At 33.4% G+C, this 23,790-nt stretch overlaps 1 protein-coding gene across 2 annotated transcripts; it reads right to left on the bottom strand.

The window, feature by feature from the left end:
• Positions 1-15,159: 15,159 nt before the first annotated feature.
• Positions 15,160-19,711, bottom strand: LOC129891549 (probable purine permease 5). Of its 2 annotated transcripts, XM_055966945.1 has the most exons (3): positions 19,538-19,711; positions 17,706-17,891; positions 15,160-16,597 (listed from the first exon to the last, which is right to left on the bottom strand). In XM_055966945.1, exons 2-3 carry the CDS (start codon positions 17,734-17,736, stop codon positions 15,519-15,521), a joined length of 1,110 nt encoding a protein of 369 aa, XP_055822920.1. In that variant the 5' UTR covers positions 17,737-17,891; positions 19,538-19,711; the 3' UTR covers positions 15,160-15,518. The 2 variants fall into 2 exon arrangements, with proteins under 2 accessions (XP_055822920.1, XP_055822921.1); XM_055966946.1 differs by lacking the exon at positions 17,706-17,891.
• Between the last annotated feature and the right edge of the window lie 4,079 nt (positions 19,712-23,790).

The raw sequence follows: 23,790 nt of genomic DNA, 5'->3' as shown, positions 1-23,790 counted from the left end.
ATGGCCAGCCTCTCACATCTCCGCACTGGTGCCTCTGGGACTCTCCTCTTCACATGTCCAAACCATCTCAGTCGCGTTTCCCGCATCTTGTCTTCTACCGAGGCCACTCCTACCTTTTCTCGAATAGCCTCATTTCTAATCCTGTCACTCCTGGTATGCCCACACATCCATCTAAACATTCTCATCTCGGCAACCTTCATCTTTTGCACGTGGGAGACCTTAACTGGCCAACACTCTGCCCCATATAACATAGCTGGTCTAACGACCACTTTGTAGAACTTGCCCTTAAGTTGTGGTGGCACCTTCTTGTCACATAACACACCGGAGGCAAGCCTCCATTTCATCCATCCTGCCCCAATACGGTGTGTGACATCCTCGTCGATCTCTCCGCTGTCTTGCATGATAGAACCAAGGTACTTAAAACTACTTCTCTTTTGGATGGCTTGGTCTCCGAGCCTAACTTCCGCGCCAACCTCTTGAGGTGTCTCACTGAACTTGCACTCTAGGTACTCTGTCTTGGTTCTACTCAGCTTAAATCCCTTAGACTCCAAGGTGCGTCTCCAATCTTCCAGTTTAGCGTTAACTCCACTACGAGTCTCATCGATGAGGACTATGTCGTCCGCAAAAAGCATACACCATGGCACCTCGCCTTGAATTTGTCGCGTCAATCCATCCATATGACTCAGAAAAATTACCGAGAGGGATAAAATAGTCTTTTTATGAAAATTTTCAAAAATGACCTGCAGGGTCATTAGAGATGGTCTTATGCTTTCAACTTTCAAAATATCAAAACTCATCTAAATTACTCAATACCTAAGTCAATAGTCCTATTAACCCAAAAGTCACGTTATGGAGCTGACATAATTTCATTTTGAGACTCGAAACTCCAAATATTGACTAAAGTCAACCATTTCAACTTTTAAGCCTCCAAAACTCCAAAACTTCCTTAAGTTTCAACTTTTCAATCCGATTTTTCATATACTGATCAAACATGACTCAGGAAACTATCGGGAGGAGTAAAACGATAATTTTCCAAGAATTTCCATAAATGACCTTCAGGGTCATTACAAGAAGGGTCAAGTAATATGAAATGCATGGAATAAGAGAGTGGAGAAAGACAAAAATATATGCTTACATACATTTACACAAACTTAATGTATATTATATTGATATAACTATCATAAAACAATAATAAGTTTTGTGACAAATTCATAAAAATGTTATTCTACTTATAGTGTTAATGAACTTAAAAGAAAAGTTATAAATACCTAGGTTAAAAAATAAATTATATACAATATAAAAAGGTATTACATATATGTGCTATAACAATAGTAAAATGGACAATGCATAAAATAAAAGGAGGAGTTTGATTATTGTTCAAAGTTGAGGAGGTTGTTTGATTTTTAAAGCAAAACTTAAAATGAAAATGATTTTATTAGTCAAACAATATCTTATTATGATTTCATGAAAGTCAAAAGTCATTATGTTTTAAGTAACAAAATCCAATTATGTTTACTTGAATATATAAGTTATTTAAAAAAAGAAATCAGTTTAAGAAAAAAAAATGATCTTCAATCCATAAGGGAAAAATGAATTTCCTCTATAAATATCAATAGAAAATGTGTTCTCTATTCAACCACTCCAAAATAATTTTCACTAAAAACTCAATTGAGAAAATGATGGCCATCACTAAGCACTTGATTTTCTTCACTTTGCTTATTTTTATCATCTTCCCTTCTTATGAAAGTAAGTATGAATCTAAATATTTATTCTTCATTTTGATTTATATTTCCCTTCTACTTTACAAGATAAAATTAATTTTTCTTTTCGAGTTTTTACTCGATGTCCTATGTTGGTATATTAGGATTTTGATTAATTCAGATTCATGTTGTGTAAGGCTCATTAAAGGAGAAGTTTTTGCCTATTGGGATATTTTTTTCATATATGGTCAAGGCATGGGTGGATCTAGGGTACTTACACTATATATACAAGGTTAAAATTGTTATCTGTTGTTGATAACCTAAAGCTCGAACCCGAAACATCTTACTGAGAATGGATAATCCTTAGTGATAGATAAAATAAAAATGAACTCATACTTAATTTTTTTACTTGTTGTCTCTCATCTTAATAATCATTTTTTTTTAATTTGTATGTTATATTTGAATGCAGGTGAAGAAGTATTGAGTAGCAAAGATGGGGAACTTATGCCTCAGCATGGGGATTGTGTGAGGAACCCAATAGGCCAAGGATGGTGTTGTTTGAATACTTCGCATTGTGAAGATCAGTATGATAAATGTGTTCAAGGATGTCCACCTTATCCTCCTCTCAATTAATTAATTTTAAACATCCAAATTGCAATATTATTTCCATAATACAACATGAATATTTTATTTTATCAATGTTGGTTACAATGTTGCAATTAGTCGTTATATTTTGTTAGTTCTGAATAATTCCGTATGAAGTTCTAATGTTTTTTTTGCATTTTAACGTTAATCGATGAGAGTTCAATGGAAAGAGTTACGATTTTCTCTCATTTTCTTAACGTTGATCTAAGTTCCATTTGTAATAAAACCATGATGTGTGCCATGATAATATTTTTAATGCATATTTAAGCCTTGTATATTAATAAATTAGTTCTTACTTAATCACTTCCATTGGCAACAATTAGTCAACCACAAGCTATAATTCCCCACAAAAAGTGAGATTTGTAATTTTACAAGTAAGTCACCTTACTAGGTACAACAGATAATACTAATCTTGTAATGTACAAAAAGTTAGGCTATCATGTATATAACTTAATTTTAGATGTGCATAAAAATTGCAGCAAACATGACAAAGTGTTCATTTTCTCTAAAGACAACATCTTGAAGCCAAACAAAGACATGACAATCGACTTGACATTTATCTTCTTCAAGTCCGTACATGACTGTCCACATCCCACAAACAATAATATACTATATTGTTATAAGTTAGATATAAATAGTGATGGTATTACTTTATTTTGGCATACAAAAAAATATAGACTGCGTAAAAGTTAGTAAAAAAATAGGGGGTTCTTTTTAGTTGAAGGGGGATGTTTTTTTTGTGGAGTTTTGAACTCAACTTTTATCGAAAGCTGTTGAATTATACATTGTGATTGGATTTTTGTATCGTGTAGTGGACAAGCCAAGAAGATTATTGTCGGACCGGTGAAAAATTTTGCTGCAGTGGCTTGAATCTCATTAAAGAGAGCGAGATATCAGCACCTCAATCAGAAGAGATTTTATTTTCTTCATTTTATATCAATTGTAATCTGTAATTTCACCAACATTGTGCTTAAGTTTTGACCCAAAAAAAGAAAAGGATTCCGTTTAACGGTAATTTTGAGAAACGAACTCCTTCATCTTTTAAATGAGACAATGAATCCCTCTAACTTTGGATAAGTCACAATGGTATCCAAACTTTGATTGACATATATTGCTACAATAAACATGCTTAGTTCATCCTCTTTTTTTAAATTTCTTCTTTCTACTTTATTACTAATTTCATATACAAATATATGTCACGATCCAAAAATTGAGGTCATGATGGCACGCATCCCAAACCCTATCCTGATGTGTAAGCCAAAAATTAAACCATATGAGACTCCCAAAGGAAAATCAGGCCACAATTAAATGCAAAAAATAAAGGACAACAATGTAAATACCCCAAAACCTAGTGTCATAAGTGTAAAGAGCATCTAGCACAATAATCGAGTCTGATATTCGTCATAAGTCTTCGAAAAATAGTAAAGACTGTAAAATAAAAGCTAGAAATAATGACGGTACGAATTCGAAGACCTCACCACTAATTTGAATGATAAAATATTTCCTGAAGAAGAAGATCAGCTGCTACGCGGGATATCCTTACTAGGATCTGCATCAAAAAGGGACACAGAAATAGGAATGACTACAATCTACATGTACTCAGTAGGTTTAACTAACTGAGTATAAGGAATTAATTAAAATCTATGAAATAAACTAAGGAGCGCTTCCACCTGCACGCAAAAAAGTCCAACTCCGACTACGCTGCCGCCAATTTATATAGAACGACGCGAATAAAGTAAATACATAATCACAGTTCAATATCACAATTAAACAGATAGAACATTTACCACGGGAATCAATGCAATGCAATGCACTTTGATGATGCAATAATATGACGTTGGAATCAAGGTTGTTGCACAACATGTCGTATACACCTGCTGAGCTGTGCTACCAAGAATGATTCATGGGGTCCTCACAGACCATATACCTCGTCACAATCTCAATGTATCAACTACCTTGCCACCAAACTCATGGCCAATGACTCATAATACTAATGTCTCATTCACTTGCCACCTATCTCGTGGTCAAGAACACAAAAGATATCACATTTTCTTTCTCAAAAGGGTTCCACAATTCTCAACTTCCCAATGATCAATAATAGTATGAATGAAGATGAATGAAATCACTATGTATAAGGCATGGAGGTAATATTCAACTCAACATGTAATACAAGGTTCAAAGTTCTCAAAACTTAACCAAAGCATGATACTCACCCTCAATAGATAGTAATGGAGAGGAAATACATCAATTAAGTGTTCACCCCTTTCTCAACAATATACCACTACTCAGGCATGCTCAAAACCCTCAACTCAACTCCTCAAATGGACATTACCAGTCAAATAATCTCTACTCATCTCTACTCGGTCAAGTCATAGATTACACAGTCTTACTCACATATAAAATATCACAAAAGGCCCCCCCACTGGCTATACATCACATATAAGCCCCCACACGGGAAACACAATATCAATTATTAGTCTCAAACTACTCTACGACCCCGTCTTAAAGTGTACAATATAAAATTTGACTAATCACCCCAACTCAGCCTCAAGAAGGATAGTCAAACCTATCTTGATAGCCGAAACCGCACTCGAACACCTCCACCGGATGATCAAATCTCGAATTCAATGCACGGAATGCTAACCCATTATTAAGAATGAAATATACACGTCATAAGTAGTCAAATAACACCCATATTGGTAGGTTTTGAAACCACCAGTAAATAATCCAAAAATTGATTAGTTTCGAAAAGAGGTCAAATCTGAAAATTTATTGAAAAATCACATTCTACTAGTAATAAGGAACTCATGATTGAAAACCCATAAAAATAGAGTCCAAAATGAGTTAGAAATCACCTCTTTCCTCAAATTCGGATTAGGGAAGAAAACAAGGAATTTATGTTTTAAAACTAAAGATTTAGGAGTTGAAATCATAAATTGATTGATGGAATATGAAATATTTTAATGAAATATGACTTACCCTACGGAAATACTTGAAGAATCTTCTCCAAAATCACCCCAACAAGCTCAAGAAACTCAAAAATGGTGGAAATAGGGGGTTTTCCTATTAAACATTGTTCTATCGTCAAAACACTCATCGCAATTGCGAGGTACTGGAAAAGATCTCATCATGATCGCGTGGAAAGAGTCGCGATTGCAAAGAACAAAAATTATGCAGGTCGTGATCGCGATAAACCCTTCGCGATCATGATGAACAAAAGTGCCTGCACCAGAAATTAGATCACAGTTGAATGCTAAGTCCAAAAATGCTCTTAGTTGGACCATCGGAAATCATTCGGAGTCCGATAAAAATAAACCGGATATGCTACTCTACTAAATTTGATATTTCGGACTCAATAGAATCATTATATTTTTGAAGAAAAGTTGTTTTGAACAAAATACCCTCCTGAACCCCTTATTGGCCTAAAACTCAACCTTTGTCCTAAAAACTCAAAACGACTATTAAAGTCTCGGGGCTCTAAGTCAATGCTCAAATAGACCAAACTCGACGTTCCGAACGCAATAGAACTGACAGAAATCTCATCCGACGCTTGGATCTCAAAATGTTTATCGAAGTCAAACCAACGTATTTAAAACTTTGCTTTTCAACTCAAGACCTCAGATTCACATATCAACCCCAAATTTGTTTTGGATGACTCTCCTAGACCAATTTCCATAGTTCGAAACTGATGGAACTAACGAAATCTCATTTTGAGACTCGTAGCTCCATTTGGTCCCAAAAATAATTTTTTATCAACTTAACTCTATAGAACTCAAGAATTTGCCCATTTTACTAACTATTAAAACTTTAACACATTCAACCACACAAATTGAACAAATAACATCAGGGGCACTAATGATAGGGGTAAAATAGTACTTTTGTGCAAATTTTTAAAAATGACCCTCAAGGTCATTATAATATCTACCACTAAAAAGGATGTTCGTCCTAGAACATAAGATAAAGGAAGGTACCTGGAGTCTCAAAAAAATGAGGGTATCGGGCCCGCATATCAGACTCTAACTCCCATATCACCTCCTCAACAGGCTGATGCCTCCACTATACCTTGAACGAAGGGATATCCTTGGTCCTAAGCCTACGAATCTGTTTATCTAGGATAGCTACCGGCTCCTCCTCATAAGTCAAATCTTGACCCAACTCTACCATATCATAAGAAATCACATAGGACTCATCCGATATGTATTTGAGAAGCATAGAGACATGAAACACTGGATGAATAGCTGACAGTCTATGGTGTAAGGCCAACTCATAGGCCACCCTAGCCACTCCCCTCAGAATCTCGAATGGGCCAATAAACCTCGGGCTAAGCTTGCCCTTCTTTCCAAACCTCATATCACCCTTCATGGGTGATATACGCAATCAACCACCATGAACTCTAAGGGACGAACCCTCCTGTCGATATAGCTCTTCTGAAAACTCTGAGTTGTCAATAGTTGACCCTAAATCAAACTTACCCGCTCCATAACATCTCTGAGTAAGTTAGTATCCAATGCATCAATCGCAACTTAATCAAACCACCCAATGGGTGATCGGGACTTACGACCATACAATGCCTCAAATGGTGCCATTTGAATACTGGAGTGATAACTGTTATTATAAGCAAACTCTGCTAAGGGAAAATGTTGGTCCCATTGGGCACCATAATCAATCACACAAGCCCTAAGCATGTCCTCCAACACTTAAATAGTTCGCTCGAACTAGCTATTGGTCTGAGGATGAAATGCTGAACTCATCTCTGGCTCATCTCTGGCCGTGTACCCACACCATGCTGCAATGCCTCCTAGAAGTGTGAGGTGAACACAAAACCCTGATCCGACACAATAGAGATAGACCCCATACAACCTGGCAATCTCACGAAGATAGATACGAGCTAACTGATATACATTGTAGCTAGTCTTCACCGGAAGGAAATGGGATGATTTGGTCAATCGGTCTATAATCACCCATACACAGTCATACTTACCTAATGTCGTGGATAATCCAGACACAAATTCCATAGTAATACGCTCCCACTTCCACTTGGAAATGGGCATCCTTTGCATAGAACCACCCAATTTTTGATGATCATACTTTACCTATTGGCAATTCAGACACTTAGCCACAAAATCAATAATATCCCTCTTCATGCCACACCACCAATAGTGTTGTTTCAATTCATGAAATATCTTTAATCAAAATCTATGAAACAAACTAAGGAACGCTTCCACCTGCATGCAAAAAAGTCCAACTCCAGCTACGCTTCCGCCAATTTATATAGAACAGCGCAAATAAAGTAAACACATAATCACAGTTCAATATCACAATTAAATAGATAGAATATTTATCGTGTCAATGCAATGCAATACACTAAGATAATGCGATGATATAATGGTATGGTGGAATCAAGGTTGTCGCACAACCTGTCTATATACCTGTTGAGCTGTGCTACCAAGCAGGACCCATGGGGGTCTCACAAACCATATACCTCGTCACAATCTCAATGTATCAACTACCTCGCCACCCAACTCATGGACAAGGACTCGTGATACTAATTTCTCATTCTCCTCCACCTATCTCGTGGTCAAGAACACAAAAGATATCACATTTTCTTTCTCAAAAGAGTTTCCATAGTTCTCAACTTCCCAATGATCAATAATAGTATGAATGAAGATGAATGCAATCACAATGTATAAGGCATAGAGGTAATATTCAACTCAACATGTAATACAAGGTTCAAAGTTCTCAAAACTTAACCTAAGCATGATATTCACCCTCAATAGACAGTAATGGAGAGGAAATACATCAATTAAGTGTTCACCTCTTTCTCAACAATATATCACTACTCAGGCATGCTCAAAACCCTCAACTCAACCCCTCAGACGGGAATTATCATTTAAATAATCTTTACTCATCTCTACTCAGTCAAGTCATAGATTACACAGTCTCAATCACAAATAAAATATAAGGCCTTAGACGGGCTACGCATCACATATAAGCACCCAGACGAGCAACACAATATAAATTATCAGTTCCAAACGACACTACGATCCCATCCCAAAGTCTACAACATAGAATTTGACTAATCACCCCAACTCAGCCCCAAGAAGGATAGCCAAACCTACCTCGATACTCGAAACCGCACTTGAACACCTCCACTGGATGACAACTCTCGAATTCAATACCCGAAATGACAATCCACTATCAAGATATATGCGCTATAAGTAGTCCAATAACACCCATATTGGTAGGTTTCAAAATCGACAGTAAAATAATTCAAAAATTGATTAATTTTGAAAAGAGGTAAAATCTGGAAATTTATTAAAAAATTACGTTCTACTAGTAATAAGGAAATCATGATTGAAAAATTCATAATAATAGAGTCCAAAACGAGTTAGAAATCACCAATTTTCTCAAATTCAGGTTAGGGAAGAAAACAAGGAATTTATGTTTTAAACTAAAGATTTAAGAGTTGAAATCATAAATTGATTGATGGAATATGAAATATTTTAGCGAAATATCACTTACCCTACGGAAATACCAGAAGAATCCTCTCCAAAATTGCCCAACAAGCTCAAGAAACTCAAAAATGGTGGAAATAGAGGTTTTTCCGATTAAAAATGTTCTGTTGTCAAAACACTCATCACGATCGCGAGCAACTTACCTCGCGATTGCGAGGTACTGAAAAAGATCTCATCACGATCGCTTGAAAAGAGTCACGATCGCGAAGAACAAAAATTGTGCAGGTCGCGATCGCAATGAACAAAAGTGCCTGCACCAGAAATCAGATCACTACTGAATGCTAAGTCCAAAAATGCTCTCAATTGGTCGGACCCTCAGAAATCATTCGGGTTTCGATAAAAATAAAACGGATATGCTACCCCACTAAATTAGACATTCCGAACTCAATGGAATCATAAGATTTCTGAAAAGAAGTTATTTTGATCAACATACCCTCTGGACCCCTTATTGGCCTAAAACTTAACCTTTAGCCTAAAAATTCAAAACGACGATTAAGGTCCCGGGGCTCTAAGTCAATGCTCAACTAGACCAAACTCGACGCTCCAGACACAATGAAACTGACAGAATTCTCATCCAATGCTCGGATTTCAAAACGTTGACCGAAGTCAAACTAACTCATTTAAAACTTCACTTTTCAACTCAAGACCTCAAATTCACATATCAACCCCAAATCTGTTTCTGATGACTCTCTTAGACCAATTTCCACATTTTGGAGCTGATGAAATTCCGTTCTGATACCCGTAGCTCCGTTTGGTCCCGAAAATCATTCTTTCTCAACTTAACTCTATAGAACTCAAGAATTTGCCCATTTCACTAACTATTAAGACTTTAACACATTCAACCACATAAGCTGAATAAATAACACTCGGGGGCACTAATGATAGAGGTAAAAGGATAATTTCGTACAAGTTTTCGAAAATGACCCTCAAGATTATTACAATATATGTAGTGTTTGAATCAAACATAGTTGGTGCTTGAATATTCACAAATGAACAAGTGCAATATGGTTAAAAATATATGAATGTGCAATGAGATGTTGAGAATTATTATACGTGATAAATTTCGTTAACTTTACGATACTTTCTTATGGTCAACTAATCGTTGCAAATGGAAGCGGTTATATACATGGCTTAAATATGCATAAAAAAAATTATTAAGGCACACATTATGATTTTATTACAAACGGAACTTAAATCAACGTTAAGAAAAAGAGAAAATTATAACTCTTTCCATTGAACTTTCATTGATTAGAGATTCATACAAAAAAATTCAGAACTCAGAACTGACAAAATATAACGATTTGCCACATTGTAACTAACATTGATAAAATGAAGTATTCATGTTTTATTATGGAAATACTATAGTAATAATTTCATGTATGGAGCCTAATTTAAATGTTTAACAGAACTCTTAGAAGAGGATTTGTTAACTAATTAATTAAGAGGAGGGTAATGGGGGACAACTATGTGAACAAATATCTTGCTGACTATAACACAGTGCAGTTGTCTCACAACACCATCCTTGTCCTGATGGATCCTTAAAACACTTGCCACCACCAAGATCATTGATATTCAATTTTTACTTCTTCACCTGCATTATAATATAAGATAAAATTAAAAACAAAAAAACTAATATAAAGAAGTAAACATACGAATATAAAGGCTGATAAATAAAATATATTAATTTTATTTACCATCAAAGATTGTGGGGGACGGATATGATCCCTCCATTTTCAATTAGAAATTTAGGGTTTGAGTCATAGATTATCAGTTGTGGAGTCAGAATTTCACAATATAAAGAAGTTCACATAAGAATAAGCCAAGAAATTCAACATCATATCGATCTACTATACATATATAAAAATAATAATTTGATATTACGTATACATACAATGTAATTTTTTGAAAAAAAGATTCATTCAACCCGAAGGGTATCCTAGCTCCACGTATATGCTAATCCTAATAGGAAGCGTTGTTTCCCCCTTTAGGGCCTGATACTGATACCAATCACTGAATGAAAATTATAAAAAAAAAAAAAAAAATTGTCTTGTACATTACAAAGGCAAACCTTACTTATAAGATAGGAATTAGTGTCGGATAAATTTCATAGTTAAACAGTAAAATTCATCACTAATTCTATTTCGTGATAAATTATCATAATATTATATTAGCGACGAGCAATTTAGCAATGAATTCTAGCTAATTCTAGTTTTAAATGTATTATGAAGAATGAATTTTCTTAATCATATATACTTACATTCATGAGCAGGAAAGATGACAAAAAGAAGTATAGTGAAGAAAATCAAGTGCTTAATTAGTGATGGACATCATTTTCTCAAATAATTATGAGGGTTTTTTTTTTGTGAAAACTAGCTTGGAGTGGTTGAATAAAACATATTTTCCATGGATATTTATAGTGGTTGAAATAATTTTTCCCTTTTGGATTAAAGATCAACTTTTTTCCTAAACTGTTTTTTTATTAAATAACTTACATATTCAAGTAAACAAAATTAAATAGGATTTTGTTACTTAAAGCATAATGACTTTTTACAAATTTTAATTTGTTACTAAATCAGTACAATGACCCCACAATTCTTAAGTAATCTTAATCAGATATCAATTGACTAATCATTGCTTAGAATATGTTTGGATTGGCTTAATAGTTGGTCAAACTTATCTTTAAGTCATTTTTAGCTTTTGAAAATGTTTGACAAAGTTAAAAAATAACTTAAAATAAATTTAAAATGACTTTAAAAAAAGTTAAAAACCAAAAATAGGATTCTCCCTACTTTTTATTTTTTTACTTAAAAGTCATTTAAATTTGACTTTTTATTTTTTGACTTAAAAGTTATTTTTTTCAGTTAATTCCTCTGAAATAATTGAGTAAATATTACTAGGATAGTATTCTTCCACATCTACTTCTCATTTTTTTCTAGTTTATATTTTGTTTCTTTCTATATATATATATATATATATATATATATATATGGATTATTTGTACTTAAAGAATATTTGAATTTTCCTTTTTTTATTTTTAAAGATCATATAAATAATTTCTTGATGATATATAGCGCCTGCGATACTTGTGATATTTTGATTTAAGACACATTTTATTTTTACATTTTTTGTTAAATGTTAAATAGGATTGAATTATTTTTCATAGTATTGAAGCACATCACATTCCGACACAATTACATTTCATAGTTTAATTATTTTCTCGTTCTTTTCTTTAGATTTGAGAATATACATGTTTCATATCAATTATGAAAGGTTCCCATAGGAATTTATATATAACGTTGTAAATTTGAGGCAAAAAAAATATTTTCTAACTTTACTGATACGACACGTAAAGTTTAGTGAATTTAGTGAGGCAAAAAAAATAATTTTATAACTTTATTGATATGTAACTAAAATTTAGTGACCAAGGGTGAAACTAACCCCAAATGAGAATTGAGGTTGATTTAACCACGTCAAAATTTAGGGTTGTGATAGAGTGATAATTGCTTCATCATTAATCAAAAGTTTCGAATTTGATTCCTGCTCGGTATGCAATCACTTTTGTTATAAAGTGTTTCAGCCACAATGTTAAACTTTCCAACATGAATCTGAATTTAATTTTTGGTTTTGCATTTGCCGTAGTTAGAAAACAACTTTTAAAAAAGATTCCTATAAAATTATCCAGAATTTAGAACTAACAAAATATAACGACTTGCCACATTGCAACTCACATTGATAAAATGAAATATTAATGTTGTATTATGGAAATAATATTGTAATTTAGATGTTTAAAATTAATTAATTGAGAGGAGTATAAGGTGGACAATCTTGTACACATTTATCATACTGATGTTCACAATACAAAGTAGTCAAACAACACCATCCTGGACCTATTGGGTTCCTCACACACTTCCCATTCTGAGGCATAAGTTCCCCATCTTTGCTACTCAATACTTCTCCACCTGCATTAAAATATAAGATAGAAATTAAAATAAAAATATGACTATTAAGAAAGTACCACTTAAACTTAAAGTTAAGTTCTATATAATGGTAGCTAGAACAGCGTTGTTATATGGAGTAGAGTGTTGGCCAGTAAAGAACTCTCATGTTCAGTAGATGTATGTTGCGGAGATGAGGATGCTGAGCTGGATGTGTGGACACACTAGGAGTGATAAGATCAGGAATGAGGTTATTCGGGAGAAGGTAGGAGTGGCGTATGTGGTCGACAAGATGAGAGAAGCGAAACTGAGATGGTTTGGACATGTGCAGAGGAGGGATGTCGACGCCCCAGTTAGGAGGTATGAGTGGTTGGATTTGGGGGCTATGCGGAGGGGTAGGGGTTGACCGAAAAGTATTGGAGAGAGGTGATTAGACAAGATATGGAGCTACTCCATATCACCGAGGACATGACCTTAGATAGAAAAGAGTGGAGGTCGCAGATTAGGATAAAAGGCTAGTAGGGATAGAATGGTGTCTTGTCGTGTGTCGGTTTAAGGTGGTCATAGGTCTAGGTGTGCCGTTATAGTTGTGTTGCTATTGCCTTTGATAATCGCAGTACTTTGCTATAGTTATTGTTCTTGTCTTGTAAATTTTGCATTGCATTTTATTTTTATTTTTTATTTTTTTATATTTTTTTCATTATGCTATATATATTATTTTTCTCTCGTATTTGGAATTGTGACTTTTGAGCCGAGGGTCTTTCGGAAACAACCTATTTACATCTATGAGGTAGTGGTAAGGTCTGCCTACATTCTACTCTCCCCACACCCCACTTGTGGAATTTCACTGGGTATGTTGTTGTTGTTGATTATTATTAACATGAGAGACAACAAAGTAAAAAATTAAAGCTGAGTTAATTTTTATTTTATCTATTACTAAGGATTATCGTAGGGATGGATATCTCAGTAAGATACTTCGGGTTCGAGCTTTAGGTTATCAACAACGGATAATAATTTTAACCTTGTATATATAGTGTAAGTACCCTAGATCCGCTCATGCCTAGATTTGAAAAAAAAACAATAGGCAACGGTTTCTCCTTTAATGAGCCTTACATAACGTGGATCTGAATTAGTCAAAGCCCTAATACCAATATAGGACACCAAGTAAAAAATCAAAAAGACTAATTAATTTTATCTTGTAAAGTAGAAGGGAAATATAAATCAAAATGAAGAATAAATATTTAGAATCATACTTACATTCATAAGAAAGGAAGATGATAAAAATAAGCTAAGTGAAGAAACTCAAGTGCTTAGTGATGGCCATCATTTTCTCAATTGAGTTTTTAGTGAAAATTATTTTAGAGTGGTTGAATAGAGAACACATTTTCAATCATTTTTCCCTTTTGGATTGAAGATCTTTTTTTCTTAAACTGATTTCTATTTTAAATAACTTACATATTCAAGTAAACATAATTGGATTTTTTTACTTAAAACATAATGACTTTTGACTTTTATAAAATCTTAATCAGATATTGTTTGACTGATAAAATCAAACACCCCCATCAACTTAGCACAATAATCAAACGCCTCCCTTTATTGTTTCCATTGTTCATTTTACTCTTATTATATCACATATATGTAATACATATAATATATTATATATAATTTATTTTTTAACCTAGGTATTTATAACTTTCTTTTAAATTCATTAACATTATAAGTACAATAACATTTTTATGAATTTGTCACAAAATTTATTATTATTTTATGATTGTTATTTCAATATAATATCATTAAGAATGTGTATATGTATGTATGCATATATTTTTATCTTTCTTCATGCCCTTCTTGTAATGACCCTAAAGGTCAGTTTTGAAAATTCTTGAAAAATTACCGTTCTACCCCTTCCGATAGTTTCCCGAGTTATGTTTGATCAGTTTGTGAAATATAAAGTTTGTTTCCAACAAATTTGAATTATATAATCGGATTCAAATAAGGTTTTATATCTTAAGCAAACCTGCCTAAAATCCTTAATTACTTTCTTTTTTCTTATTGAATTAATTAGAAAAATGGAGCCAAAATATTACGATATCGCCAAAGTGGAAGTATAAAGAAAGAAGACACATGGTGCAAATTATCATAAATCCATTGTAGTCTAGTTGGTTAGAATACTCAGCTCTCACCGGAGAGACCTGGGTTCAAGTCGCAGCAACAACAACTTTTTTCATTTGATAATACTTTTTTCGTTTCTTTTTATGTGTCATACTTTTCTTTTTAGCATGTTCCGGAAAAAAAAACATCATATTTTCTTGTTTGAAAGCAATTTATTACCTTAAACTTCTCAAGAATATAAGGGGCAATAAGAAAGTTATACATCTTGCTATATTTGTTGGACAGCATGTGTATAAATGGAATAGTGAAATGGCAGGAAAGGATAATTTCTTTGCTACCTTCCACAAGTACATAGTTTCAACCTAAAACCACAAGTACATAGTTTCAACCTAAAAATGTTACCGCACTTGTGTCAGATCCTCTAAAATTGTACTATGTTTGGAGGATTCGACATGCTCCCCTCAGCACTTCTAAAGAGTCTGAGAAATATAGGTTCCTGCAGTTGTAGAAATGGTTGTTCCATTTCAACTGAACCAGCTAGTACATATACATATACATATACATAGACTTTGTGATCTCCAATCCTTTATCAATGGACAAAAACGCGAAAACTAAGAAATAGTTCCTGGGGCTTCCTTTTTCGCGGGACTATAGCTACCGTAAATGTAAGAGCCAAATCCCCAGAATGTAATAACCAAAGACAGGATCTTGAAACCACTCATAGGATCATGCAACAATATCACAGCTGCAATGCTAGTAACCGGTACTCTTACAGCGTTAAGGACACCAGCCAAGACAGTGGATGAGAGGAAAACAACCGCCGTGGCTCCCAGCACTCCCAACTGGAAAGTGATAATTCCCCAAACAATAACTGAGTAATATGCGTTTTCCCCACCCTTGAATGTAGTTGCCTCGGATTTCATCCCATGGAAACCGTTACTCATAACAAGTCCGATTGTTGTGAATATAAAGGCAAAGAGGGAAACCATGAGTTGCTGCTCAAGAACGACAAGGAAAGACCTTTTACCGAGTAATTTCACAAACACTAACTCTGACAAAGCAAAAATCAGACCATGAAGTGCAGATCCCAGTATATCCCACACAAAACCAATAATGTACTGACGATCGGTGATATAGCCATACCTGTCTGAACTAGAATCAAGAGCAATGATCGTCATGGCAGCAGTAATGATCACGATAGAATTTATAATTGATAGATTCATAGTATTTTTCACGAGAACATATCCGAATAATGCAGAAAACACCAGTGAAGTCGAGGCTAAAAGAGCAGCAGTTGATGCTGGCAGGTAGGCATAGGCATAGGCATACATGAGGTTGTCAGCAGCACTCAAGAATCCCAATACAACATAAGATAAAGTTAGTTTTAAGTCAAGTGGCGTCGGGAACACTTTAAGAAAGAAGTATGAGGGAATCAGGACTATCGCGATTAGAGGCCATCCTGCAACTGAAACCCATGAAATTATCCACTTGCTCTTCCCACCATTTGCAAAATATATACGGGACAAAAGGCTTGAAGCAGGGAACGGAACAAGCATCCCCATGCTACTTAGAAACAGAAGAATCCAATGTGAAATCGGCTTGTTGTAATACATTTCACAAAGCATGGTCCAATAGGCTGAGATATATTGCCATAATGACTTTGATGGCGGCGCTTCATCCATTATTTCCTCTACAAGAAACCATTCATCATAGAGAAATGTCAATTTTTAAAAAAATGACATGAGGAAAGAGTATTTGATCAGAGTAACGAATCAAAGAACGACTCATAAGTAGCAACAACAACAGCACCAGCAGCGTAAAACCACAAGTGGAGTTTGGGGAGAGTAGTGTGTACGCAGACCTTAACCCTACCTTGGCAGATTCTAGAGGTTTGAAACTTTCTACTAGACAACACTGCCCCTGAACTATATGCAATGGAACAGTTTTACTCTTCATTAGAAAGTGGTCCTGAATCTAATCCCTGCTGTTACCAAAGTCGCTCAAAATACACAAAATGAGGTCCGTTAGTCCAAAAGGACAATTTTAAGCCACATGATAACGACTAGGATAGATTTAAGACCACTTTTTAATGGAGGGTAAAAGTTGTTCCATTTCGTATAGTTCAAGAGCAGTTTTGACCCTTTGCCATAAATTCATTTACAGATCTTTATTGAACTCCTGGTCAGTTTCGGAATTAAGGAATGCCAGACTTATTTGTCAAAGGGGTCAGGGGTGGAGCTAACATTCCACTTACAGGTTCCGTAGAACCTAGTAGCTTTAGGGAAAATCCTGTATTTGTGTTAAGAGTTCATTTAATATGTATGAATAATTTATCAAAAACCTCATAACTTTCTTTTCTAGAATCTAGTAGAAGACATAAACTCAAAATTCTAGCTCCGCCTCTCAGGAGCTGATTATTCAATAAAGTAAAATTTTATTCTTTAAGCAATCAATCCAGTACCTGCAAACAATTAAACATTCAGCAAGATACAACACAAGTACTGTTATTCAACACACAAGAAAAATACCCAAGTGCTAAAAATCAAAACTTGACTTCACAATTTTCAAGAACCATGGAAGGATTTACAAAAATGAGAATTTATCTTTAGAAATCTAACATACCCACAAAGCACGAAAGCTGAAAAAAGTTCAGATTTTTTTCGCGATATTCACACAAGTAGCCGGTCAGATTTACCGTTTACTTTTTCTAGTCAGCGTATATAAATTATACACGATCATACACATATCAGTTGAGTGGACGGCTACTAAGAGTAATTCTTCAATTTTTTTAAACTGACCTGGAACTGAGACAACCAATGGTTGCTGCATGAATCAGAAAATTCAGGGGACAGTAAAGGAAGTTGAGAGTGGAGAGCAGCCAGAACTAATCGGGTCGGGTCAAAGAAAATTCCGGGTCTGCCCGATTTTCAACTGGGGTTCTTGAGATGACAATCATAAAAGCAGAGGACAAAAATTTATAGTACCTAATCAGACAGCAAATCATAGTGCTGTGTCATTGGCTGGTACCGTATCTTGGGAATTAAATTAAAGATATAAAAAATAAAATAAAAAACTATTTCAACCAGCTCCACACCACACATGCACTTAATCTCTGACCTAAGCAGGTCAAAGAATATTATACTCATATATATGACAGTTCATTTGTCAAAAGCTGATTATTTAATAAGTAAATTCTTATTCTTTTAAGATATCAATTAAGTACCTGAAAACAATAAAAAATTCAGCAAGACACAATACAAGAACTGTCATTCAAGTGCTAAAAATCAAAACTTGAATTCAAATCTTCAAGAACCAACAGCAATAACCATGTAATCGTAAGGTATAATGTACGCAAATTTTATCTCTACCTTTGCAGGGTAAAAAGGTTGTTTTAGATAGACCTTAACTCAAAAGAAATGTAACTGACAAAAGAAAAAGAGATAACAAAATAGCAATGTACAAAATAAGTGTAGCAACAAATTCAAATACGCATGGAAGAAAAAGAAACTGCATAATGACTTTGATGACGCTTCCATCCATTATTTCCTTTACAAGAAGCCATTCATCACAGATAAATATCAATTTTCAAAAAACAACATGAGGAAATAATTTGATCAAAGAAATGAATCGAACAATGACTCATTAGTAGCAACAACAACAACAACAACATACCCCGTGTAATACTACAAGTGGGATATAGTGAGGGTAGTGCGTACCCAGACCTTACCTCCTACCTTGGGAGATTCTAGAGGTTTGAAACTTTCTACCAGACAACACTGACACTGCCCCTGAACTATACGCAATTGAACAATTTTACTCACCATTAGAAAGTGGTCCGAATCTATCCCTACCGTTACCAAAGTGGCTCAAAATGTGTTCCATTAGTCCAAAAGGGCAATTTTGAGCCACCTGATAACGACAAGGAAAGATTCGAAACCACTTTTTAACAGAGGGTAAAAATAGTTCCATTTCGTATAGTCCACTTTTGACCCTTTGCCATAAATTCATTTACAGGGCTTATTACACTCCTAGTCAGTTTCTGAATTAAGGAATGCCAGACTTATTAAGAAAATGAAAAAACAAACAAAACAAGAACTATATGATGTCAATTTCTCCATAATCTATAACTTCATCAGAGAACATGATACTCATATAACATGTCATTTTTCAAAGGGGGTCAGGGGCACAGCTAGAATTCCACTTACGGGTTCCGCAGAACCCAGTAGCTTTAAGGAAAATCTTCTATTTGAGTTAAAAGTTCACTTAATATATATGAAGAATTTATCAAGAACCTTGTAACTTTCTTTTTCTAGAATCTAATAGAACACATAAACTCAAAATTCGACCTCCGCCTGGGACACAACACAAGTCATGTCATTCAACACACAAGAGAGAGAAAAAATACCCAAGTGCTAAAAATCAAAACTTGAATTCAAATTTTCAAGAACCATGAAAGGATTAAAAAAAAAAACTTTTTACAAACCTAACATACCCCACAAAGCGGAGAATATTAGTAGCTTAGTTGATCGAGAACTTTTATTTTATTTAATTCACTCTACCCTTACACCTACAACCCAATTTCTTTTATAAAAAATACCCATAAAACACGAAAGCTGAAAATTAAACTGACCTGGAACTGAAATAAGCAATGGTTGCTGCATGAACCCAAAACTCAGTGGAAAGTGAGTGTAGTTGAGAGAGGAGATCAGGCTGAACCAATCGGGTCGGGTCAAAGAAAAATACGGGTCAGCCCGATTGGGGTTGTTGAGACTTGAGATGACAAATATAGAAGCAATAGACAAACATTTATAGCTAATCAGATAGCAAATAGTGTAGCGTTTGTGTTTATGGCCAACCTTTTCCAAGGGTATTATTGGAAAACAGACTTCTATAATATATTTGATTGTTCGATCAAAAATAATTACATACGCTAATTAATACTTTCTTCCAAAATAAATATTTAAACTTGATCTCAGATAGGAACTAAGCACTCTAATTTTGAGTATGTTTATTTAAATACCTTAACTAGTTTTCGATGTTACAGCTGAATATTCCAATTTATAAAACGATTTGGAGCGTTTAGTTTTCAGCTATGCTCAAGTTGAAGTGCATAGATGTGAAAACTCAAATTATATATTGTATTTCTCTTATACACGTCCTTTAGGAAAATATTAATCAGGGAGAAAATTATTTTATCCTCGTTTATGTATTAAGATATTACTATTATCTCTTTTCATTAAATATTTATTTATGTGTCGTCATACATAATTGAAGTGATTGTAATTTTCAAAAATAATTACTACTAAATAAAAAAAATAAAAAATTTAATCAATTTATCTTAAATTTCATAAATGATAAAACAATTTGAGAGGTCCTTATGGTCCTGCTGTGTTTTATGGTCCACAAATCACTCATTTCATTGGTTGTTGGGATTTGGGAATCAAATTCAAGATTTTTGGCTTTGATAAAAATTATTATAATCACTAATCAATATATAAAAAAAATTATACTAGTAATTATTTACTAAATGAAAATAAAAAAAAATTGTAAATAACAAGTGATATACCAAAGATATATATTTTGTGGCTATTATTTTGATGGACGAGGATATGATCGTAGGTAGGAGATTGTGGAGGATATGAATTATGATAAAAGGTTAGTAGGTAGTAATATTTTGATCTTTGAATTTGGTTATTATATGTTATTTCTTATGCTTCAATTATCGTATTATCTTGTTGTAATTACTGTTCAAAATAATCTATTATATTTTCTATAGAGTTTTGTCATAACTTCTTTATTTTCATTATTTCTTTTCTCCGCACGGCTTTTTGATCTATTTTTTCCTTGATATGTGGGTTGAATTCATCAAAAATAGTCTTTCTACCTTCAAATTAAAAGATAAAATATATGTATACTATACTCTGTCCAAATCCTACTTTTTGATTATTCTTATCTATATTATTCTCAATTTGCCATTGTTGTTTACTATTTATTATCTGTTGTTTTAATTCTCAGTTGTAATTCAAGTATAGTAAATATAAATATACATCAATATTTGTCTGGAAAATTGTTTTGTTACGATATAGATACTTCTTCGTGTGTGTATTTGACTATTGATTTTGTCACTATGTTTAAAACAAATTATACTAATTTATTATGATTGAGTTATAAATTAAAATAAAATTTTATATTTATTAATTATAATCTAGTGATATCAATTTAATTTATACAAAAAGATATGTATCATTTATTTATTTATTTGGTTGGTATCTTATTATTTCAACCTTTTGATTTACATCATAAAGATGTTTTCTAAAACGTGTTTTTGATGTGACAAAGAAGGAAAATATTTTACTTCAAAAAACTTCGAGGAAATCATAGTTTCAATTAATGAGAGCAAATGAAACCTTTTCGTTGAAAAAATTATATTATATTATATATAAAAATTAAAATATATACTCTACCAAACAAATGTTAGGATCGAATTAATGTCGGATTATTTGGTCGGTCAATGGTGTATCGATTTTGACCATTTTTTAAATAATAATGACATGTCGAAACTCAATGCATACATCAAACATAGAGCGGATGCCACTAACCGAATTATATATATATATTCTTTAGTGAGCAATATAAAATTGTGAGCAAAGGCGGAATCAGAATTTAAATTTTATGAGTTTTGAATTTTAAAATAGTAATATCAAGTTTTAAAAATTAGATTTTGAATTTACGAATTTCTTAGTACTAATATAAAATAAGGACTAAAACTAAAACTATTCCCTACATCAATTTCTAACTCCACCCCTAATTGTGGAAAGAATCATGTTCCAAGAGTTCAAAACACCATAGAAATGAAATGAGTAAGAATGAACTTTCCATTTTTTGCAATGAAATGAGTAAGAATGAACTTTCCATTTTTTGCTATCAAATTAGCGAGTTGAGTTGAATTTCAACAAGATAAAATAAATTAATTTATTAAATAAATGAGTTATTGAATCAACCAAAAATTACTTGGGATGACATGTGTTAGCCTGAAATGGCTAAAAACGGATCATAACCCCTATCCGTCCACTTCCTATTAAATTTTAAATTATTTTATTTGCTCTTTTATACTTTTTTTATATCTAATAAACTATTTTTTTCTTTATTATGACTATATATAACAAATCAAATAAAAAAATATTTTTTTTGAAAGTATTTGATAAGATTTTTCATAAATCAACTTGAGCTACATCTCAGTCTAATTTTGAGCTGAGAATGGGTCGGGCTGAAATAAGATGAGCTAATATATGAGTCATGATTGAATCAATGATCAATTTAAACTTAGACAAATCAGATAAATTATATTTTTATGAGCTAATTTTATTAATTTTAACGCACATATATAAAATTTTAATCTTATCAATGTCAGATTGAAACAACAAGAGTTATCAATAGCTAGCTCTCGAATTAAATAATTGTCACGATCCAAAATGGGCCATTAGTGGCACCCACACTTAACCTCCTAGGTGGGAGAACCAACGATATGAACCTCAACTTACATTAATGATTCAACTTATATACCACGACAATAATACGAAAGCTCAATCTTATTAAAGTCATAAATAACAAAAGCCACTAAAATCTATTACGTAACGTTCCCTAAAATCTGAAAGTCATCACATAAAGGACATCTAAATTCTAAAACTAAGTCTGGAAATATCAAACACCAGAATAAACAATTAACATAACGTGTCCGAAAACTAAGAACACCATGCCATGACCGAGAGAATCCATCACGAGCTAGAAGGATAGCTCACCCTGCAATCTGATGAACTGGAGACTGACTAGAGGTGAGGTCGAGTCGAAGTCTATGGAACATTCGCTGCACTCCACAAAATAAAACAAAGAAAAATACAAGTAGGGATCAGTATAGGACAACATGTATTGAGTAGGTATCATCGGCCGACTCAAAATAGAAATCAATATGCATAAAGTAGTAGCGAAAAATCAACCATAGCACTTAACAGGTGACAACCAATAAGATCAAGATCAAGTGATAACACAATGAACAATTACATAGCCAGTCAACAATATTAATATTACACATGAGAACTCAGGCCTCCACATCACACTCTTTTGGGAAATGAGTTATTGGAGATTGGGTAGCGTTAAGTTATTTTAATTTATTTTTCTTTAATATTATCATGCCGGAACGTGACATCCGATCCAAATATACCGTGTCGGAACGTGACACCTGATCCAAATATACCGTGCAGGAATGTGACACTCGATCCAAACATACCGTGTCGGCTAGTGACACTCGATCCAAATATAATTAATTTATCATTCTTTATTATTACATTCCACTTCATTAACAATATTTTAGATCAAGCCTTCTTTATTCAAGGCACCATTTTTGATAGATCAATTTCAAGATTATATATTTCACGGTCTTGGGATTTCAGACCAATCACCATAATTAAATGCATAGTAAACTTCACACATTACTCAATGACTATCAATCACTATTAAGAGTCTATCTATGATATAGAATAAATCATAACCTACCTCAACCAAAGAACCGAAGTCAAGCAAACTAATTCTCTAATGTTCTTCCTTTCTTTCACGCCTCCGGACATTTTCAATCTATCAAGTATGCATAATTCGTAAGTAACGAGTTCGTAGACACCCGTATTACTATACTTCTAGTCTAAATTCCAAAAATCCTAGAGCACGAATCTATAATCACGTTCCTAATGTTGATGTCATTAATTTGTCAAGTCTCATATTTCTTAAATTCAAGCCTAGGGTTAAGTCTCAATTTCTCCAAATAACATAAATCCAATGATATTCATATAATATAATACACTTATTATTTAACTACATATCTCAATATATCAA

The sequence above is a fragment of the Solanum dulcamara genome, chromosome 6 (genome assembly GCF_947179165.1).
Source record: "Solanum dulcamara chromosome 6, daSolDulc1.2, whole genome shotgun sequence".
NCBI lineage: Eukaryota > Viridiplantae > Streptophyta > Magnoliopsida > Solanales > Solanaceae > Solanum > Solanum dulcamara.
The sequence above is the reverse complement of the archived record's forward strand: the minus strand, read 5'-3'. Positions and strand labels throughout refer to the sequence as shown.

What these genes read in the sequence shown, in the direction of transcription:
- LOC129891549 (XM_055966945.1), bottom strand. Translation starts at nt 17,736, where the DNA reads ATGCAGCAACCATTGGTTGTCTCAGTTCCAG. An exon ending in ATTGGTTGTCTCAGTTCCAG is followed by an intron (nt 16,598 to 17,705) that starts GTCAGTTTAAAA and finishes GGTTTCTTGTAG; the next exon opens with AGGAAATAATGGATGAAGCG.